The sequence below is a fragment of the Alligator mississippiensis genome, chromosome 2 (assembly GCF_030867095.1).
Source record: "Alligator mississippiensis isolate rAllMis1 chromosome 2, rAllMis1, whole genome shotgun sequence".
NCBI classification, from domain to species: Eukaryota; Metazoa; Chordata; order Crocodylia; family Alligatoridae; genus Alligator; species Alligator mississippiensis.
Genome location: NC_081825.1, coordinates 275182001 through 275200692, shown reverse-complemented (window position 1 = coordinate 275200692; position 18692 = coordinate 275182001). Strand labels below are relative to the sequence as shown.

The 18692-nt window shown below is 44.7% G+C and overlaps 1 protein-coding gene across 2 annotated transcripts in view; it reads left to right on the top strand.

Moving 5' to 3' along the window:
- The first annotated feature begins 8446 nt into the window (after positions 1 to 8446).
- Positions 8447 to 18692, top strand: part of FBLN5 (fibulin 5) — an 85069-nt gene continuing 74823 nt past the window's right edge. Inside the window, exons 1-4 of one of the 2 annotated variants that reach the window (XM_019481664.2) lie at positions 8447 to 8878; positions 11698 to 11752; positions 14894 to 14942; positions 16134 to 16373. In XM_019481664.2, coding sequence (XP_019337209.1) covers positions 8853 to 8878; positions 11698 to 11752; positions 14894 to 14942; positions 16134 to 16373 — 370 coding nt within the window. In that variant the 5' untranslated portion in view covers positions 8447 to 8852. Of the gene's footprint in view, positions 8879 to 11697; positions 11753 to 14890; positions 14943 to 16133; positions 16374 to 18692 lie in introns of both variants that reach the window. The other variant, XM_006259231.4, reaches the window with a different exon arrangement.

Genomic DNA, 18692 nt, shown 5'->3' with positions numbered 1-18692 from the left:
ACTTTCATTTACCTAAAATAGGCTTACTAGCATATATTACAGCTAAAAGGTGATCCTGCATTTCAGATCTGTTTTTGTTGGATGTAGTATCCCTGAGCTTGACAATGTGAGGTAGTTTAGCTGGCATAGATTTAAGCAGCTTTGGAGGGAAATTTGAGTTCAGACAAGTAACTGTTAGCTCCCATTATACCCAGTGGGATAATGCCAATGGGTTGGCGGGAAAAGCATCAAAGGGATAAAGCAGTTAGACTCTTATCCATATTACCCCCCCCCCCCGAATTAGAGTGGCAGAAGAGAAGCATGTTTTCCCTTGCTGAAATGTTATTCTACAACAATTAAAAGCAAGAATAACTACACTGCTTGAAACTAATGTCAGATTCATAGAGTTATAGTCATATATCACCAGAAACTAACAAATACATCAAGAGTCAGGTTAGCGCAACAAACAGAGAACAAATCCTGGCCTGGCAGTTGGCACCACTTTATGAAAATGTTGCTGTGCATATCTGCAGTGGGAAACAATGGTCACAAACAGTCATGGTCACAAGCAGTAATCTCAGGGTCTTATAAGTTTGTCACCCTGGGCAGATCCATACTGAGTAGAAATAGTTGACATGTTCTCCAAATCCCAGAAGTATCACAGGGCAGGAAGTGATTCCAGGTGGTCATCTAGTCCAACCCCTCTGTTCAGACAAGATCATCCCTGACTACCCATACCAGGCAAGGGTCTCACTGACCTGCTCTTTCCCCACACCCACAAAGCCAATTATCTTGTTATAGAAGGCAATTAGGTTGGTCAGGCATAACTTGCCCTTGGTGAATCCATGCTGTTTGTTCAAGGGAGACCTGCAGAGCTACGCTATAGCTCACTGCACCTGGGAGACTCACTGAACATTGCTAGTAAGTTTTAGGCAATAGAGTGATTACAATTTTTTGAAACTCTGTATTATACTAATGTGGATTGTTAATTGTTTTTGTGTTTAGCTAGAAAAAGAAAACATGGGAATTATATTTTTTAAAGCCTCTGGCACAAGCACATTGAAACCACTTGTGCAGAGATTCACATTTTGCAGTACTGATCAGTTAGAAATCGGAGACCAAATGAAACAGACTTGAGTCAGAAAACACACCTAACACAGTCCTCTCTCACAGAAGAAAAGAGCAAATGGCACTATAATAGGGGTCCCCAACCTAGGGCTCTTAGGCAGCATGTTTCAAGAAGAGTCTTTGATATTGTTCACAGCCACAGGGAGTTAAAGAGTTAAAACTCAGGTTGACAGGAAAAGCACAATATGGTGTTGCTGTTAGCCTGTTTGTTCAATACTGTTGCTTATGAGTGAGTGAAGGGTAGGGACACAGGTATATATTTTAATGGTTAGAACACTTACCTGGGAGTTGAGGGACCTGGATTGTAGTATTTGCTCCAGTGAATGTTAAAGCATTTTTATAAAAAATGGAAGAATTTAAACAGAAGAGATTTGAGAGAACTCTCACCCTAGGAACAGTATAGGGATCGGAAGTTATGACACTCCCCTACGAGGCAGGAGTTGAGGGTTCAAGTCCTCTTGGGCAGAGGTGGCATTTAAGTTGTGACTTTCCTATGTCTTGTGTAAGTGGGCTCATGTCTTGAGTACTGGGTAAATGAGTCAGTGCTATATTTTACAAAGCACTGGCTCATCTACCCAGCACCCAAGAAGTGCCAGTGCTATGTTTTCACAGGGCTTTCTCTGAAAATACCTCCTGGTTCAGGACCCAGAAGTAGCAGTGTAATGAAGGGTGGGGAGTGATGGGGGCACACTGACCTGGGGGAGGAGACGCAAAAAGAGCAGTAGGTGTGCTGCTGATATTGCCCTGATGGTGGCAGTATACCTACTGACACTGCCCTAAGCACTGCTGTTGCCCGGAGCACTCAAGTGCCCAGTTGCACTGTTGCCCCTAAGTGGGGAGATCTGAGTTTGTGAATTCCACTGGGGCTCAGGTGTGGGCTGGGCACCAAGCTGCTTGGCACCATCAAGATTTAAGTGGCTGTTCACATGCCCAGCAGCAGAAATTTTGGTGCCTGTGGGGCTTTGGTGGTGGAAACTTAGGTACCTACAGGATTAATAAGCACCTGAGTGAAACTTTAGAGGATCTAAGCTTAAGACTTAAGGCCCCTAAGTTGGCAGCTAGGTGCCCAAGTCTTTTTGTGCTCCCAGACCTGCATGACTGGATCATGCAGCACCCAAAAATATTACTGGACTGTAATGACATAACACACCCTTAACTCTCTCCCCCTTGAACTGGCAGTCTTGCATGGAAATGGCTGAGTTATGGTGATAGAAAAGTCAATAAACTACAAGAGAGGGCAAAGTGGTGATCTCTGAGCTTAATGATGGGAAAATGAAATGACAATCTTAGATGATTGGGCTTATTGGGGACTTATACATGTGCTCCCGGAGTGGGGATTGGGGGGAACTTTAATTAGAGCAGCTCCGAGAGCCGCTTTAATTAAAGAACCCAGAATGTTATGTGCATCAGCGTCCCTGGGCTGAAAAATGGCAGTGGGAGCACTATAAAGCTTGTTGAATGACCTTTAGTTAAAGCGCCCCCACTGCCATTTTTCAGCATGGGGATGCACATGACACTGGAGTCTGCTGGAGCACAGTAATTACCATGCTCCAGAAGACTTGATTAATCGAGTCTGCTCTGATGTGCTGTAATTACAGTGCATTGGAGAAGCCTTCCTGCACATATATAGGCACCAATTTAGTTTAGAGAAAAAAAGACTGATAGGGGATTTAATAAGGGACTGATAGGATAGCAGCCTTCAACTCTCTGAAGGGTGGTTCCAAAGAGGATGGAGCTGGACCAGGGGCGGGCAATTATTTTGGGTGGAGGGCCGCTTACCCAGTTTTGGCAGGCTGCTGAGGGCTGCATGAGTAGCCCCACCCCTTGACAGGTGCCCCACCCCCTGGTCACCATCTTGGGACCAATGTCTCAGGGCCAACACCGGTGGGGCCCAGAGTGGGGTGCAGGCTGGCAGGAATCTGTGGAGCTGGGTTGAGCTGCACCAGCAGGGAGAGGGGGGAGCTGGCCCGGCTCCATAGAGCCCCTGCCGGCCGGGACCCTGCGCTTCTGCCACCCTGCTCTGGGCCCCACCAGCACTGGCCCTGGGACACCAGTGTGGGCCCCATGCTCCCACTGGCTCCCCTCCTGCTCACACCCAGTGCCCCCCAGCCCCACGGTACAGGCAGTGGGCAGCTCACATCCCCGACCCCCTGCTCGCCAGCAGGGAAGAAGCTGGTGCTGAGCATGGGGAAAGGCAGCCCCTCCCCACCCCATGCCCGGCGCTCTGCTCTGCAGCCGCTCACAGCCAGCCTGGGGCTGCCTGTGCCTGCTCCGGACAGCCCTGTGTGGGCTGTGAGCACCTGCAGTGCGGGGTGCTGGCCATGGGGCAGGCAAGGGGTGGCTTTTCTCCGCATAGGGAAGGAGCCCGGGGAAAAGCTGGGCACGGGGGGGAAGCGGCCCCTCCCACGCCTAGTGCCCCACTCTGCAGGTGCTCGCAGCCCACATGGGGCTCTCCGGAGTGGGCACAGGCAGTCCCATGTGGGCTGCAAGCAGCTGCAGCGCGGGGCACTGGGCATGGGGGAGGGAGGGTCCACTCACCCCCCCCCACGCTCCTTCCCTGACTGGGGTCCCCCCCAACTTACCTGAGTTTCCTACACCGGGGCAGGCAAGTGCTTCCAGCCCAGAAACCCCGGCTGGGGTAGCCCCACCCCTTGACCAAGGGCAGAGAAATATTAATTTTCTACATTTTTTTAGGGGCCCCATGGGTCAGATAGAATGGCCTCATGGGCCGGATCCAGCCCACGGACCGTATTTTGCCCACCCCTGAGCTAGACTGTTCTCAGTAGTTACAGGTGGCAAAACAAGGAACAATGGCCTCAAGTGCAGCAAAGGAAGTTTAGGTTAGATATTAGGAAGAACTTTCTCACTAGGAGGGTATGGTGCTCTCCCCTACCCTGGGGGTCTTCAAGAGGAGGTTAGACGAGTATCTAGCTGGGGTCATCTAGACCCAGCACTCTTTCCTGCTTATGCAGGGGGTTGGACTTGATGATCTATCGAGGTCCCTTCCGACCCTAACATCTATGAATCTATGAGGGTAGTAAAATACTGGAACAGGTTACCCAGAGAAGCGGTGGAGTCTCCATCCTTGGAGGCTTTTAAAACCTGGCTAGACAAAGCCTTGGCTGGGATGATCTAGTTAGGGATGGTCCTGCTTTGAGTAGGGGTCTGGACTAGATGACATCCTGAGGTCCCTTCCAACCCTAATTTTCTATGATTCTATGATTTTATGACCTTTTAAAGAGAAAGTACTGACCTTTCACAATCCTAGAAAAATAGGGCTGGGAGGAACTTGAAGAGCTCTTCTGGTTCACCCCCTGCTCAAGGCAGGATCAGTCATTTGTGTGAGTAGTTAATGGATCAGCAGATGGTGCTCCAGAGCATGGTGAATTGCAGGGTGAGTAAAGGCAGTGGTTGTATCCTGCAAAGGCTTCTTTTGTGCTGCTCTTCATATTGTGTCTTAATAGAAACTGTGAGAAGTTGGTTACATGCTGTTTGTCACTGGTGTCACTCATAAAAGGGTATAAGGGTATAGGGTTGCCAACTGCCTGTAAATTTATGGACAGAGAGGCTAGCAGTTTAGCTGGGATGAAGCTGCAGGGCTGGGAGGGGAAGAAGTGGTGCACGGATGTAACAGGGAACCTAGGGTGGTGCCTGTTACCAGAAGGAATAAAACTTACCTACGCTGGAGCTGCAGCAGGAAAGGCAGGATGATATGGAGCTCTGGGAGCCCAGCTGTTTCCAATGAAGTTCTGCCCAGGCCATGACAGGAAAACATGTGGAATCCAGGCTGGGCAGATTGGCTCCCAGGGGAGGAGTCAGAAGATAAAATGGGGCAGGTGGCTGAAAGGAAGCCAGAGAGTGGACTGCTGGAGTGACAGGGGCTGTGCAGACTGGCAGAGCTGAGCCCTGAGACAGCAGATGCCAGGAACCCACACACAGCCCAGAGAACACAGGTACTTGCCAGGGGCTGGGAGGCAGTGGAGACATCTTCACCGAGGAAGAGTGTGGCTGCCGGGGTGAGCAGAGACTTGTTGCAGGGTCCCTCCTGCAGCAAGAAAAGACAGAAGGAGTCAGTTCACGGGTCAGGGAGAGAGGAGGCCATTCTCCTCTGCTGCCAAAGGAGCCCAGAAAGGGTAAGCTCTGAAAGGGGGTTTCAGGGATCCAGTGTATGTTCACGCCGAGAGAGACAGGCAGATGCTAGGACCCTGAAGAGGCAAGAGCCACCCAGTACCACTGCCATGGACCTGCTGGTTGCTTGACAGGGACAACTGAATGGCTGTGAAGTGAACAGCCTGAAGAGGAGAGCCCACCTGGTACAAGCCAGGTATAGGCAGCAGAGGCCAGCTAGTTAAAAGAATTGCCAGAAGAGGGATTACCGGGACCAACCCGAAGAAGAGGGAGAGACCCAGAGGGACACGTATGCCTGGAACATCGCAGGTGTGGTGAGGACAGGGTGTAGGGGAGGAGCCCTGTGAAGAGACCAATGATCATGACCCAGACGTGTATTAGGAAGATCACCTCCCAAGCTGTTTTCCTTCTTTTTCTATCTATTTTCCATCAAGGCATGGCAGGATAGTAGTGAAGGACGATGTGACTACCATCTGGAGAATGACTGCAACACCAGGGGTAGCAGCATGACTTTCACAATGGAGAAGAGAAGGAACAGGGCCAGTGTGGGTAAGGTTGGGGAGTAGGCTGTGGTGGGGGCAGCACAGGATGTGGCATGTTTGGGAGTATCAGGGTGTGAGGTGAATAAGGAAACCCTGGAGTGGAGAAGGCATGGTGGAAACCCATTCCTGCAGTCAAGTAAGACTTTATGGCTAAGTATAGACACTCAAAAAGCCCTGAAAGACGCACAAAAGGCTGAATCAATTCAATTATTGCAGGTTAGTTTAAACTGTGTAGATTGAACTGATAAGCAAGTGAATAGACATTCATTTTTGATTCTGGAAATGCAGCCACATGCCTGAAGTGGCCCAGGCCAGAAGCCAGAGTGCTAGAGTATGTCTCTTTGCTCAGCCAGAGCGCACAGCTTGGGCCAAGGCTAGCCCGCCCCCCTGTGAGTGTGGGTTTGCAGGAGAGGTGCGAAGGGACTGTGCATCAACTTGAATCTGATGAGAATCTGGGACAGAAGTTTAACAAACTGATTTAACCTAAATCAGTTAAGTCTGAAACTACATCAATCCTGGTTTCTCTTAAACTGGTTTTGGCATTTTGAAAGTGTTTTTTGTGCACTGAACTTCTGTTGTGTTACAGATTTGAAACAGTTCATGTGTAATTTCTGTCCCTAGCCTACTTGTCAACTCATTATCATTCAAGTTAGTGTGATGAAAAAAAAATGGCAGCTGAGAAAAGCAGAGAGAAAAGTGCTTGTGAGTGGGGACATTTGCTCATTTTCACACACCCAGTTAAAATGTTTTTCCCCAGGTTTCTGGATGGGGGCCTGAGCCAGATTTAGAAAGCTGGTGTTAAGCCTTTTAATTTGAATCTAGCCCTTGTTACTGCTGTCCAGTGCCACCAGAAAGGTTATATCTACATTATGTAGAACACATATCGGTGAAAAAAGTTTGGTTGTCAGTAAAACGTTTGCAGATTGTCAATTAAAAAAAAATGATTGGGTTGGTAACCCTAAAAGTGTACCACTGGAATTCTGCAGTAGCATAATACTTAAGTACCTTTATCTAAAAAGAGATAAACCAGTCCAGGTTTTATATGCCTCTGCCAACAGGTAGACACAGGAGAAATAAAAAAAACTTTTATGTAGTTCCCATCCTATTAGCTGGACAATTTTGAGTTCTTTTCCTGCTTCTAGCACAGAGAGAACCTGTTCTGATGGGCTGATGAACCAGAGCTCTTAGCCTGAGGTTGTTTGCCCTCAAGCTAACCAGAGTTCTTTGCCCTCAGCCTTGCTTTGCACCTTTTTCTTGGCACATACAGTGAGTTTGAAATGTGACAGTGACACAAATCAACTTAGCAGAAGTGTAATCATTAATCATAAGATTTGCACTCTTCCTTTACCGACATAGATGCTCAAGGGGGCTACTTATCAGTACAGAACTTCTGTTTCTTAAGGAATATATTAAATAAACCTGGACCTGGAACAAATGAATTGAGGCACCTCATCAATAAACTTTTGTCACGGTGAAAATTGACCTTTGAATCCTACTTTGCATCGTGTTTCACAATCACTTGGGGTCCACAAGACTTTTCCTTTCTCTTTATGGTTTAGCATCTTCAGGAGCTTCTTGGGAAAGCCCTTGCTGAAGGCCTTTAAAAGAATCTAAACAAATGGTGAGCAACCAATGACACTCTACTGACAAGTTCAGAGATTTGAGAGATGTGGTTTTCCTTTGCAGTGCAATATCAGCAAGTTACTAAAGGATGAACTTTTCAAAGGGGCCTTGATGTGCCACCATTTTTTAAATCCAGCTCTAGACAAACAGGGTGATATTTTTCAAAGGCGCTGAACAGCTGCCCTTAACTATACTTGGATTTGTAGGCACTCAGAATCCCTGAATGTCCTCCCCCAAAAGGTTTGCATTTACTGTCCAAATTTGGAGCCTACTTTGGAAAATCTGTTCCTTAGTATCCTCACCCACATTGAGAGCTACTTAATGTCCAGAGTGACAAAAACCATCATTCTGGACAGTGGTGGTAAAACAACCCAAATGGAAATAAAACTCTTTAGCTCCTCAGATAGCAGACTCAATAGAAATTCAAAGTATTACTACATTAGATCTACATTTAATTTCTGTGTGTATCAGTGTACCCAGCAACTTTCCCATAGCTATCTTGTGGCTTTTCTCTGTAGTGTCTGTGTTCACATAGATATGTTCTGTTTGACCTACTGAAGGTGTTTGTGGGACTGAGTCGCACAGAGCACTTCCCCCTCCCTTTTCAATCCTGTAAAGGGATAGAGTTCCTGAGAAATCTTCCATCTGACAAATTACAGTCTTATTTTTGGTGTCAACTAGAAATGGGTCCATGTTTTTGACAAAATGTTTACTTCCTCTTAAACAGTTAATTGGTTGCTCTTGTTTTCAAATAAATCAAGGGTTATATAGTCCCTGTAGCTGCAATTGTCATGAGTTCAAGTTATTCATCTCCCAGAGGGTCAGAGCTTTCATCAGTATGCCGTTGGCACGAAGTAGTGGAGTGCTGCATATTTATCGTCCAAACTGAGCCACCAGCTACGGGGCCCCTAAAAAGTCCAGGTTATTTTGTTTTGAATGAGAGGAAACAAGCCCTTTCCAGTTCCTTGATAAGGGATTCTATCCAATACTGATGCTCTCTGCACTGAGGCACGTTTACTTGTAAAGTTTGCAGCACGAGAGGCTTTCCTTAAAGCTGTTAGCGTTTTATCCTGGCAGGCTCCTTAAGATTGTTGTGAGGAGTCTAGCCAGTTGGTGAGCTCTGTAATCTAAACCAGCTGTCCCCAGACTGAGGCCCCCATTTGCATTGTTTAACATACTTAGAAAATGAAGTGTTCATTTTTAACATTCCTCCTCCAATTGGTTTAATGCTGAATTACAGAAGAGAACTAAGCAAAACCAGGTGCTTTCTCTGTATTCTCTCCAGTGTCTGAGGAGGTGCAGACCTCTCCCTGTCCTCTCCATTACTTGCTATTTCATTCTTTGGAATATAAATGACTGAAGAACTGAAGTGTTAGCAACAGGCTGACATTCACAAACACTTTTCAGCTATTCATCAGTGCAGACTGTATTTTTTTCCACATTCTCTTACAGATGCTGGACATGCAAGGATTAAAGAGGTAGGTACCGTGCATCAAACTCTTCTGCTTACTGAATGGAAACCTTATGAAAAATGTCTGTTGCTAGGATTGAGCATGCCAGTTCACTTGCTAAAATCATCTGTAAAAGCTCAGGATCTTAGTGGTAGAGGTAGAGGAGAAAGACCTGCATGTGTGTTAGAAGTGTTAGGCTGTCTCTAGCAATTTCCATCTTTATCTATGCTTATATTTTGAACTTCAAGAAATGCAGCATCTTGTAGGAGTGCTGAATTACTACAGTGAAGAATTTCCTGGCTAGAATCACAGCAGCCGTTCTCTCCAGAGATGAGTCACGGCAATTGATTTAAAATGAATTATCTATTGCTACAGAAGTGAATTGATATGTTACACTATTTTGTGTGCTGGACAATCAACGTGAACAGCTGAGAACAATGTTGATGGGTTGTCTGTCTGTTAATCATTGTCAAGGGATGAAAGATCTGATAGTAAAGAGCAAATTGAAGTGGTGGTTATGAAGAGAACACGTCAGGAAAATCTGTGTTGTTCCATAACCTTCACGCAACTCAAATCTAAAGAACGCTTCACTCCTGAAATGAAAGACTATGGAGGAATACAGAGTTGAATTTGTTGAATTTTACAGTTGTGGATATTGCCTGTGAGTTTTGCTGCACAGTAATCTAACATATAATCCTGCTTTAGGCACTTTTAATATTAAGCAATAAAATGTTTCATTTTCTTCCAGCACTCCTCTTGCTACATACAAAATGAATATGCCATGTATGTGGTGCTTGCTTGAAGAATGTGTTCTAGCCCTCCAAAGGCTTTAAGGGATCCATAAAAGAGGTGCAATCCTAAATGGATTACATCAATGCTTTGAATTAATTACATTTAACTCTAGGGCAAAATCTTCATACAATTTGTATGTCTCTGTTGCTACACAATTTCCCAAACAAGCAGAGTTTGCCTCCACAGCCCTGCGAACAACCATTTTAGGGTTTGTGTTTACTTTCAGAGCTTGTGCCTGTTTCTTCAGCTCGAGCATACTGGCTTTTGAGAATGTGCCTGTCACAGCGTGTGAGTAGTTTTGTCTGATGCATTTAATAGGTCTTGTTCGGCAGCTTGAGTTGCTCTGGGAATTGCAGACAGAGCTAAAAGGGAAAGTTGGCTACTCATTTGGATAACAGAACTTAGGCTATCTAAAATTTTCCTTGCTTCCCATGCTGGCTTTTGAAATGCATGCAGAGCTAGAGACATTCAGTAATAGTCTCCAGTATAAATGAGACGCGGTGTTACAACTTACTGAAAATAAACTTTATGTAAGGGAGGAGGAGGACATTGAAATACAAATCCACAGAAAATAATATACATTTCTTCTTATTCTTTCCAGATTTAAATCTGGCCCTAGTAAATACCTGACACTGATTTATACAGGATATGTATACAGTCAAAACATGTCTCCAGATCTGTAGACAAGGGGTCTACTCAAGCTACATCTTACAATAAGTAGCCAAGAGCCAGATTCTTTTGCTCACACTGAGCATTCACTTACTAAAATCAGTGGGGAGGTCCTCAGTTGGTATCAATGCCTGGTTTTACTGAAGACTCTGGCTTGCCACTTGTTGTCCTGGAGTAAGGTATCTACTGGCACAGCAAGCTACTTCTTGATGTGGGTAAAGGGACTGAAGGTGACCCTTGTAAACCAACAGACCTCGAGTATACTGTTTTTGAGGCCAAAATGTTTGTTAGTGGTTAGAGCAGCTGGCTGGGATTCAGGACCTCCTGCATGTTACATCTGCTGTTCTGCCAATGACTTGCACTGTGAGACTATACACGGTGAAACTGGACATGTCTATGCTTCAGCTGACCCATCTGTGGAATGTGTACCATATGCTTTGAATTCCTCAAATGAAAGGTGTCAGAGAGAGGTTAAGAAACATCAGTGAAGACTGTGTGCTTGTTCTTTGAAGAGATGGTTTATAGCATATCATGCAGGTCAGATTAGTCTATGACAGTGGTTCTCACTGCTTTTAGAACCAGAGAGCTTCCCCAGCTTTTTCACTTTGACAACATCCCTGTTGAGAACTACAGCGGCGCTGCCTCAGTGCACTGCAGTGGTTCTCAACTGGATGTAACTGCCAGACCCTGGTAAAAGGGCCCCACATGCTTCATGTTCAGCCAGATGGAAAAGGGCTGCAGCATGTGTGGGCTCTCCTGCCTCAGGGTTTTCTGATAAGCCTAAAGCAGGCAGGCGAGTTGGCTTGTGCCATGGCTCTTTCCAGCCTAACTTCCCAACTCTTCTCCTGGAAACAGAAGTGCATAGGACTGCTCTACATGCCCCACACATCTCTGTTCTTGAGAAATGCCGTGCAAGGTCGGATTAGGAAAGGCTGCAGTACAAGTTGGCTCTCCTGCCTGCTTTAGGCATAGCAAAATATCCTAGAGAGGCAGGAAAGCATGCACATGCCACAGGTGTCCTGGTCTGGCTGTACCCAAGGTACACAGGGCACTTCTCCCTGGCTGCAGAAGCATTTGCAGTGCCTATATCACAGCACCCCTAAGGGGGTCTCATGGTACCCCAGTTGAGAATCACAGGTATGTGGACATAGAGGGCCTGGTTTTGATTCCATTCACATAAACCCAGAGTAAGAACAGTGACTTTGTGGAGGCTCAAATCTAGTCCATAGATTTTATGTTGATACCATAGACCAAATTCATGCAGAGTCAGGCTCTGGGAATGCTCAGGAGTTACACCAGAGCTAAATGTGGCCTGCTAGATCAAATTATGTGAAATGAATAGGTGTATCAAAAAGTTTACAGCTTGTTTTCTATGTATATTACAGGACACTGACTGTTTTCATGCTGGCCATTTGCCTTCCAAGCCCTGGAAAAGCACAGGTGAGAGGTGTATACCAAAATACATATACTGTCTTACTAGAACATTTTGTAACATGAGACTAAGTTGAATGGCAGGTGAATAGGAAGTTCTGTGGTCTGGGGTTTCGATGAATAGGAAGTTAAGCGGTCTAAGGGTTTAGAGTGGCAGACATGGAGCTAGCAGGATCCTGGAGTCTAATGTGGGCTGAACTATTGACTCATCCTTGTCAACTCAGTGGGAAATTCGTGTTGAATACTGGACCTCACAGAGAACCAGGCAGCAGCTCTATGAAAATAAATGAGCAAAAGCACCCCAAAGGATTAGCGAGAGCATAGACCTGCAAAACAGGGCTCTCTTGTCTTGAATGCCTGCTGACTTGAAGAGGCGTTTTTTTATGTCTAGGAAAGTTGCAGGATCCAGCCATAGGCCATTTACTTCTGGACTGAGAACCTAGTGATTTCATTCTTGTCTCCATTCTAACTTATACCCTCATCCAATTTTGTCCAATATACAAAACATTTCAGGATGATTAGAGTTGGAGAAGTCTAGGTCTTGAAATAGAAGAAGCATTAGTCCTTCATGTTCCTGGGCACTAAATTCAGACTAAATTAGGAGAGAGAGAATAAAAAAACTCAAAAGCATGTTAGATTTGGATTCCAAACTGATAATGGAGCAATGCTCAGTGTTCAGGGCTGTGTTTCTAAATACCTGTGCCAAATGGGTTTAAAATACAGGGTTTTTTTTTTCCTGTTGGATTGAAAATCAACTGCACATGACTTATTGACCAATACTGTTGCCAACATTAGACCTAGGCGGGAAATGCTTTTCTGTCCCTGGAGATTTCTCAAGATTTCAAAACCTTTTCCCAGCACAAACTGAGGAAAAAGTTGAAATGGCTGCGGCTTTTGTGACCAAAAGAAAAAGAAAAAACTGGGTCAATCAAACTGTTGATTTTCATATTCAACCTTTTCTTTTTCTGATACTATAATTTACATCTCAAATGAAAACTCATTTCAAATGGATAAAGATTCCTTTTTAATTTCAAAGATGTCAACACTTTTGAAGCCTTTTTGGTTTTTTTAAGCTGTAAATTTCTGAACACCTAACATTTTCCTTGAACAGTTTTTGTTTCAATGAATCAGCACTTTCTGATCAAAAGTATGTCAAAAAATTCTCGACCAGCTGTAGCCAACAGACAGAATAGCTACAAGATCTCAGGCACGCTACTGTCAGCAGGTGAAAAGGTGAGAAGCAGAGTTTGTCTGTTCTTGACAGCAACAGACAGAATAGACTCTCATCAGAGCACTTCCTACCAGATGATGCCATAACGTCAAAGTAAGTGCAGAGCAGAATTCCCTCCTGCAGTTCTGTATCTCTGAGTGACAGCCGTAAGAGCCATTGTGGGCAGACCGTGAGACAACCATTTAAATGCTCATTCATGTCTCTTCTATCACATCCTCTCTTTCGCCGTGCCAATGAAGCCATTTTCAGTATATTCAGTTTTACTCTCCCACTCTCATCTCTAATTTACTATTCTCCTAGGTATGCCTGAATTGACTTTCTTTCCTAGCTCATCAAGGCACACCTTTCCGTACTATCGCTCTCTACTAACTCAAATACACTTGTAAATATACAGTGCACCGTATAAGTGATTTTATCATTGCTAAATCTGGTGTCATAGGTACCTCTGGTATCATTGCTGTCTCTGGTTCCTTCAGCACTTCCTGTTTTCTAGGCCTCCTTTTATTTCTTACACTGTCAATATGATCTATTGACAAGCAGGGTGTAATATACCTCTCTACTGGCTGGTGTACTGCTACCCTGAAGGCGCCTGATCAAAGCCCAGTGGGGTTAATGAAAGTCTTTTAGTTGGCTTTGGTGGGTATTGGCTTAGGTCCTATTGGAGTTACTCTTCTTGCTGAAATGGTGAGTGTCTTTGCTGGGGTGCTGATTGCCCCAGGCTCAACCCCAGTGAGGTGATGGCAGAGTAGAACTTACACACTTGGAATAAATGTCTTTTAAGCAACAACATAAGAATGCAGCTGGGTACCGAGGGTGATTGCTGTGCACAGGGGCAGTGGTGACTTCCTGTTGCCACTGCTGCTATGATCACAATCAGATGGCTGCAGCAAGAACCCTGCCCCCCCATCCACCTCAGTGCCCAGGACAGTTGCCCCTCTCACCCTGCCCTAGCTTTACCGGTGGCCCCAAAGAACTTGTCAGCAGTAGGACTTAAAGATGAAGTGTTAGCTGAAGGTCTGCACATGTAAAGCTGGTTGTGGTCCAAACTAGGCTTCAAATCCATCAGTTTAGCATGTGTTTACAAGTATATGGGCCTTGTCTACACTAATGTCAGTCAGGGCCGGCCCACAATTTTTTGAGGCCCCTTGCAAGGTATAGTTTTGGGGACCCCTAATCCATCGAGAAATCAAAATTGCGGTTAATTGCGGTATAAACTCACTGAAATAAAATAGTTGGGGACGGGGTGCATGCACATGGGGCAGCAGTGTGGGAGGAACGGGATGGGGGCAGCAAGTGCTGGGGATGCCTGGGTTCCCACCCTGGGGCCAGGGCCAGGGCTGGGGCCAGGGCTGGGGAAAAGCGGAGCCCAGAACTCCTCCTCGCTCAGCTGTGAAGAGGCTCCTTACCTGCACCGAGCCCTTTAAACATGGCGCAGGCGGCAGGGAGCAAGTGGGGCACGGCCCCTTGCCTGCAGGGCCCCCTGCGGCCGCAAGTTCTGCAGGATAAGATGGGCTGGCCCTGATGTCAGTAGTAAGAATAAGGTTAGATAGCAAATGCAGAAAAGACAAGCACAGATGAGACCTAACAGTGGAAGCGTGTAATTCATTGACAGACTATGTTGTGACTGCTAGCTTAAAGGATAACAGCCAGCTATTGCTGGCAACTGATAGAATTTTCTCAGGAGCTACAGTCCATGCAATAGCACTGAAGGACCCAGGTTTAAACCCTGCTGCTGCCCATGTGAGGGTCGTTACATTACATAACTCCCTTGCGGAAGGGTCTCCCTTTACTTTTGTGTACTGAACAGAACACATTGCACTAAACAAACTAATGAACAGCAATCCAGATGACCATGTAATTTTTTTGTTGCCATCACATTGCACAATCACTGAGTCTCCTTTCTTTTCTTGTTTTAGCAGCAATGCACTAATGGGTTTGACCTGGACCGTGCCTCTGGGCAATGCTTAGGTAGGATCTTGACTAAATCAATTAATTTAAACTGGAATTCAGACATCCTGGCTTTTATTCAATTAACAATTTGCTGCTGTCAGTGTATTTTGGCTGAAGCAAAATGCTCTAATTTTCTGGCAAATCCGTGTGTGTGTGTGTGTGTGTGTGTGTGTGTGTGCGTGCGCGCACGCGTGTGTATTATGCACAAGTCTTTGGAAACCATTTGTTTGCATCATTCCTTCAGTATAAAAATATCATTGTTCAAGGCATTAATTGACTGTAGTGCTTTTCCTATTGCTGCAATGAGATGAATGGAGGGGCTCAGCCCAGTTGCCAGAGGATAGGGGATCATTATCTTTGTAAAAACCTACTAATTTGTCTTTGCTGGCAGCATCTACTGTCAAACCTACAAACAGGGGAGTCCCATTGCCCTTGAGTGGTCTCTCTAGGTCAGAATTAAAGTTTAGTTTGGGGAGAACAGGGAGAAGCTTGCCCTTTACCCAGACAGCACAAACAGGACTTCAATCAAGGCAGCATCTACTGCATGCATGGAAGTCACTCAAGCAATAAGAAAAAAGTAGCAACACAGTGATATTGCTGCCCTCCTCCCACCCTCCAGTATTTCTACACTGGGCCAAGTAAATGCTGAGATCCTGCTAATCTATTCATATCTTTTTAAGCTTAATTCAATGAAAAAACAAAAATCCCAATCAGAACAAAAAAGATCTGAACCAAATCCCAAGGCTTGAACATCCCAAATTTTGTGTGTGGGAGGGAGCTTTGGAGTTCCAAATCAGGATCCAAGTTTCACAGCTGGGCAAACCAAACCACTAGTGTTTGAAATCCAAATCCCAATGCTGTGGCTTGGACAGATCCGTTAGCAGGAATAGGCTTTAGCATGCTGTTGCCATGTGTAATCAGTGTTTAAATTGAATGTCTATAGAAAAGGAAAGCTGTTTCCCCCCATTGAAAAGTCAGGAGTAGAACAAGCGGAGCACAAACTACATTGAAAATATGCACTGTTTCCTGTTATGATATGAACTGATTTCAAAATGAAATGCCACAAAAGCAGAAATAGGTTTTTCTAGCAAAACCTGTTTCACATTTTCAGTAAAATCCTGGCTAAAGAGTATCAGATGTATCGTTCTGTGGGGATGCCACTTTAAGAAACTGCTGATATGACTGTCATCTGTTACTAACTCTTTCCAGATATTGATGAATGTCGAACTATTCCTGAGGCATGTAGAGGAGATATGATGTGTGTCAACCAGAATGGTGGCTATTTATGTATACCCCGAACAAATCCAGTGTATCGATCACCATATATGAATCCTTATTCAAACATGTACCCACGACCCCCTGCACCAGTCCCAGCTCCAAACTACCCAACTGCTACAAGACCTTTGTGTCGGTTTGGTTACCAGTTGGATGAAAGCAACCAATGCATTGGTAAGTAGTACAACTCTATATATATTCACCTGAATTAAATGTAGCAGGGACGAAAATCGCCTCTGACTTTCCTTCTGGCACAAGGTAATGCCAGATCCAAGCAAAACAAATATTTTGTGTTTTAACTAGCATTTTTTCAGAATGATGTCTGTTAGGCTGTTGTATGGCCTTTGTTCAGTACAGACACTGGTATTTTCTTAGTGTGCGTATTTTCTTGCATATTTTCAGTAGAGTGAGTGGTTTCCTAGTGTTTTAAAGTACGAGGAAACTCTACCACCGAATCAATGTATAACCACCACCCAGCTCCATACTTCAGCTGTCTCAGCTGTAAAAGGAGTATAATAATTAAGACTGGTTGAAAAATGTATGTTGCAATTTTTTTTAGATGGAAAATTGGGCATTTAACAGAAAAAAGTCACAAAATGTTTCTGATTTCCACAACTGATTTTGATTTTATATGGAAAAACTAAATGACTCAGACCTGATATAGTTCTATTTGGATATCCTGTTGCAGTACATTCTGGGAGTCACAGATCATTCATCTTTGTTCTCGTTTCTAGTCTTATTGGCTAGGCTTCCTGGGCAGGCTCCATCTCCTCTTTAGCACTGACTTGTTTCTCCCATAGAGAACATGGTGCATCACAGTTGTTTATTCAGGCACCTAGACTATTGAGGGGAATATGCTGAAGGTAGGGCTAAGATTCAGAGAGAACTTGAAAAATTGGAGGATTGGACCAGAAGAAGCAAAAGAGGCAAAAGAAATCTCATGAGGTTTGATAAAGACAAGTGTAAAGTCCTGCATTTAGGATGGAACAATCCCATACGCTGGTACATGCTGGGGACTGACTGGCTAAGCACCGACTCTGCAGAAAATGACCTGGGGGTTACAGTGGAGAAAAGGTGAATATGAGCCAACATTGTGCCCTTGTTGCCAAGAAGACTAACAACATATTGGGCTGCATTAGTAGGAGTGTTGCCAGCATTTTGAGGGAACTGATTATTCTCATATATTCAGCACTGGTGAGGCCACATCTGGAGTACTGTGTCCAGTTTTGGGCCCCCCACTACAGAAAGGATGTGGACAAGTAGGAGAAAGTCCAGCTGAAGGCAACAGAGATGGTTAGAGGGCTGGGGTACATGACTTATGAGGAAAGGCTGAAGGAACTGGGCTTATTTAGTCTGGAGAAGAGAAGACTGAAGCGGTATTTAATAGCAACATTCAGCTACCTGAAGGGTAGATACAGAGAGGATGGAGCTAGAGATTGCTCTGTGATGGCAGATGACAGAACAAGGAGCAATGGACTCAACCATGGGAAGTTTAGGTTAGATATGAGGAAAAACTTTCTCACGAGGGTAGTGAAGCCCTGGAATAGGCTATGCAGAAAGGTTGTGGAATCTCCATCCTTGGAGGTTTTTAAGACCTGGCTCAACAAAGTCTTGGCTGGGATGATATAGCTGGGATGGTCCTGCTTGTAGCAGGGGTTGGACTAGATGACTTTCTGAGGTCCCTTTGAACCCTAATTTTCTATAATTCTATGAATGGAAGAAAGAGGCACCCAAAGAGACATTCCCCTAAGGCACTGGCAGCCTTTCTGAATCAAAGTATTTCAGTTTTCAGCTGTAAAATTTCTAGTTTGGGCCAAATTTTTTCCATCATCAAATTTTTGCTACAATAAAACACTTTTTCCAGCAGCATTATTAATAATGTATGTTATGAAAAATAATTAGTTAATTTTTGCAGTGTTTAAATCTTCAAAAGATAAGTGTTTCAAGTTAATTGTAATTGATAACACTGAACAGTCCTTCTGATCTTAGTGAATTCACTCATATCAGTGGTTATATACATGGACTTGGAGACTTTAAGGCATGTTTTGTATTTTTCTAATTTTGCTGTAGATGGGTTAGTATATGGAAGAGCTGAATGAAAAAGAAATATTAAAGACAGGGTCCACTCTTAGATTTTGGTCTCTTCTTTGCAATGGGGCCTATGAATCTCACAGTACACATGGATTCCTGCGTGGGCCTTTCGCTAAGCTGATGAAAACATGCTTCTTTTAGTCAATACTGTTTGTTCCCTTACAGCTGCCCAAGGTCTTGAATGCAGCTATTAATTGCTAAGGGAGATTGTGTTCTATGTTACCATTAACCCAAAAGGTTAATGCTAGGAAAGGGAGTGGTACGTAAGAAACACTTATGAGTTGGTAGCAGATTCTGATAGATAAGAGACAAGGTTTAAGCACCCGACCAAAGCCGCTGGGTTTCCAGCAGGATTGGATTTTAGTTCTTAAAACTGTGTACTATTGAGTAACACCTCCCACA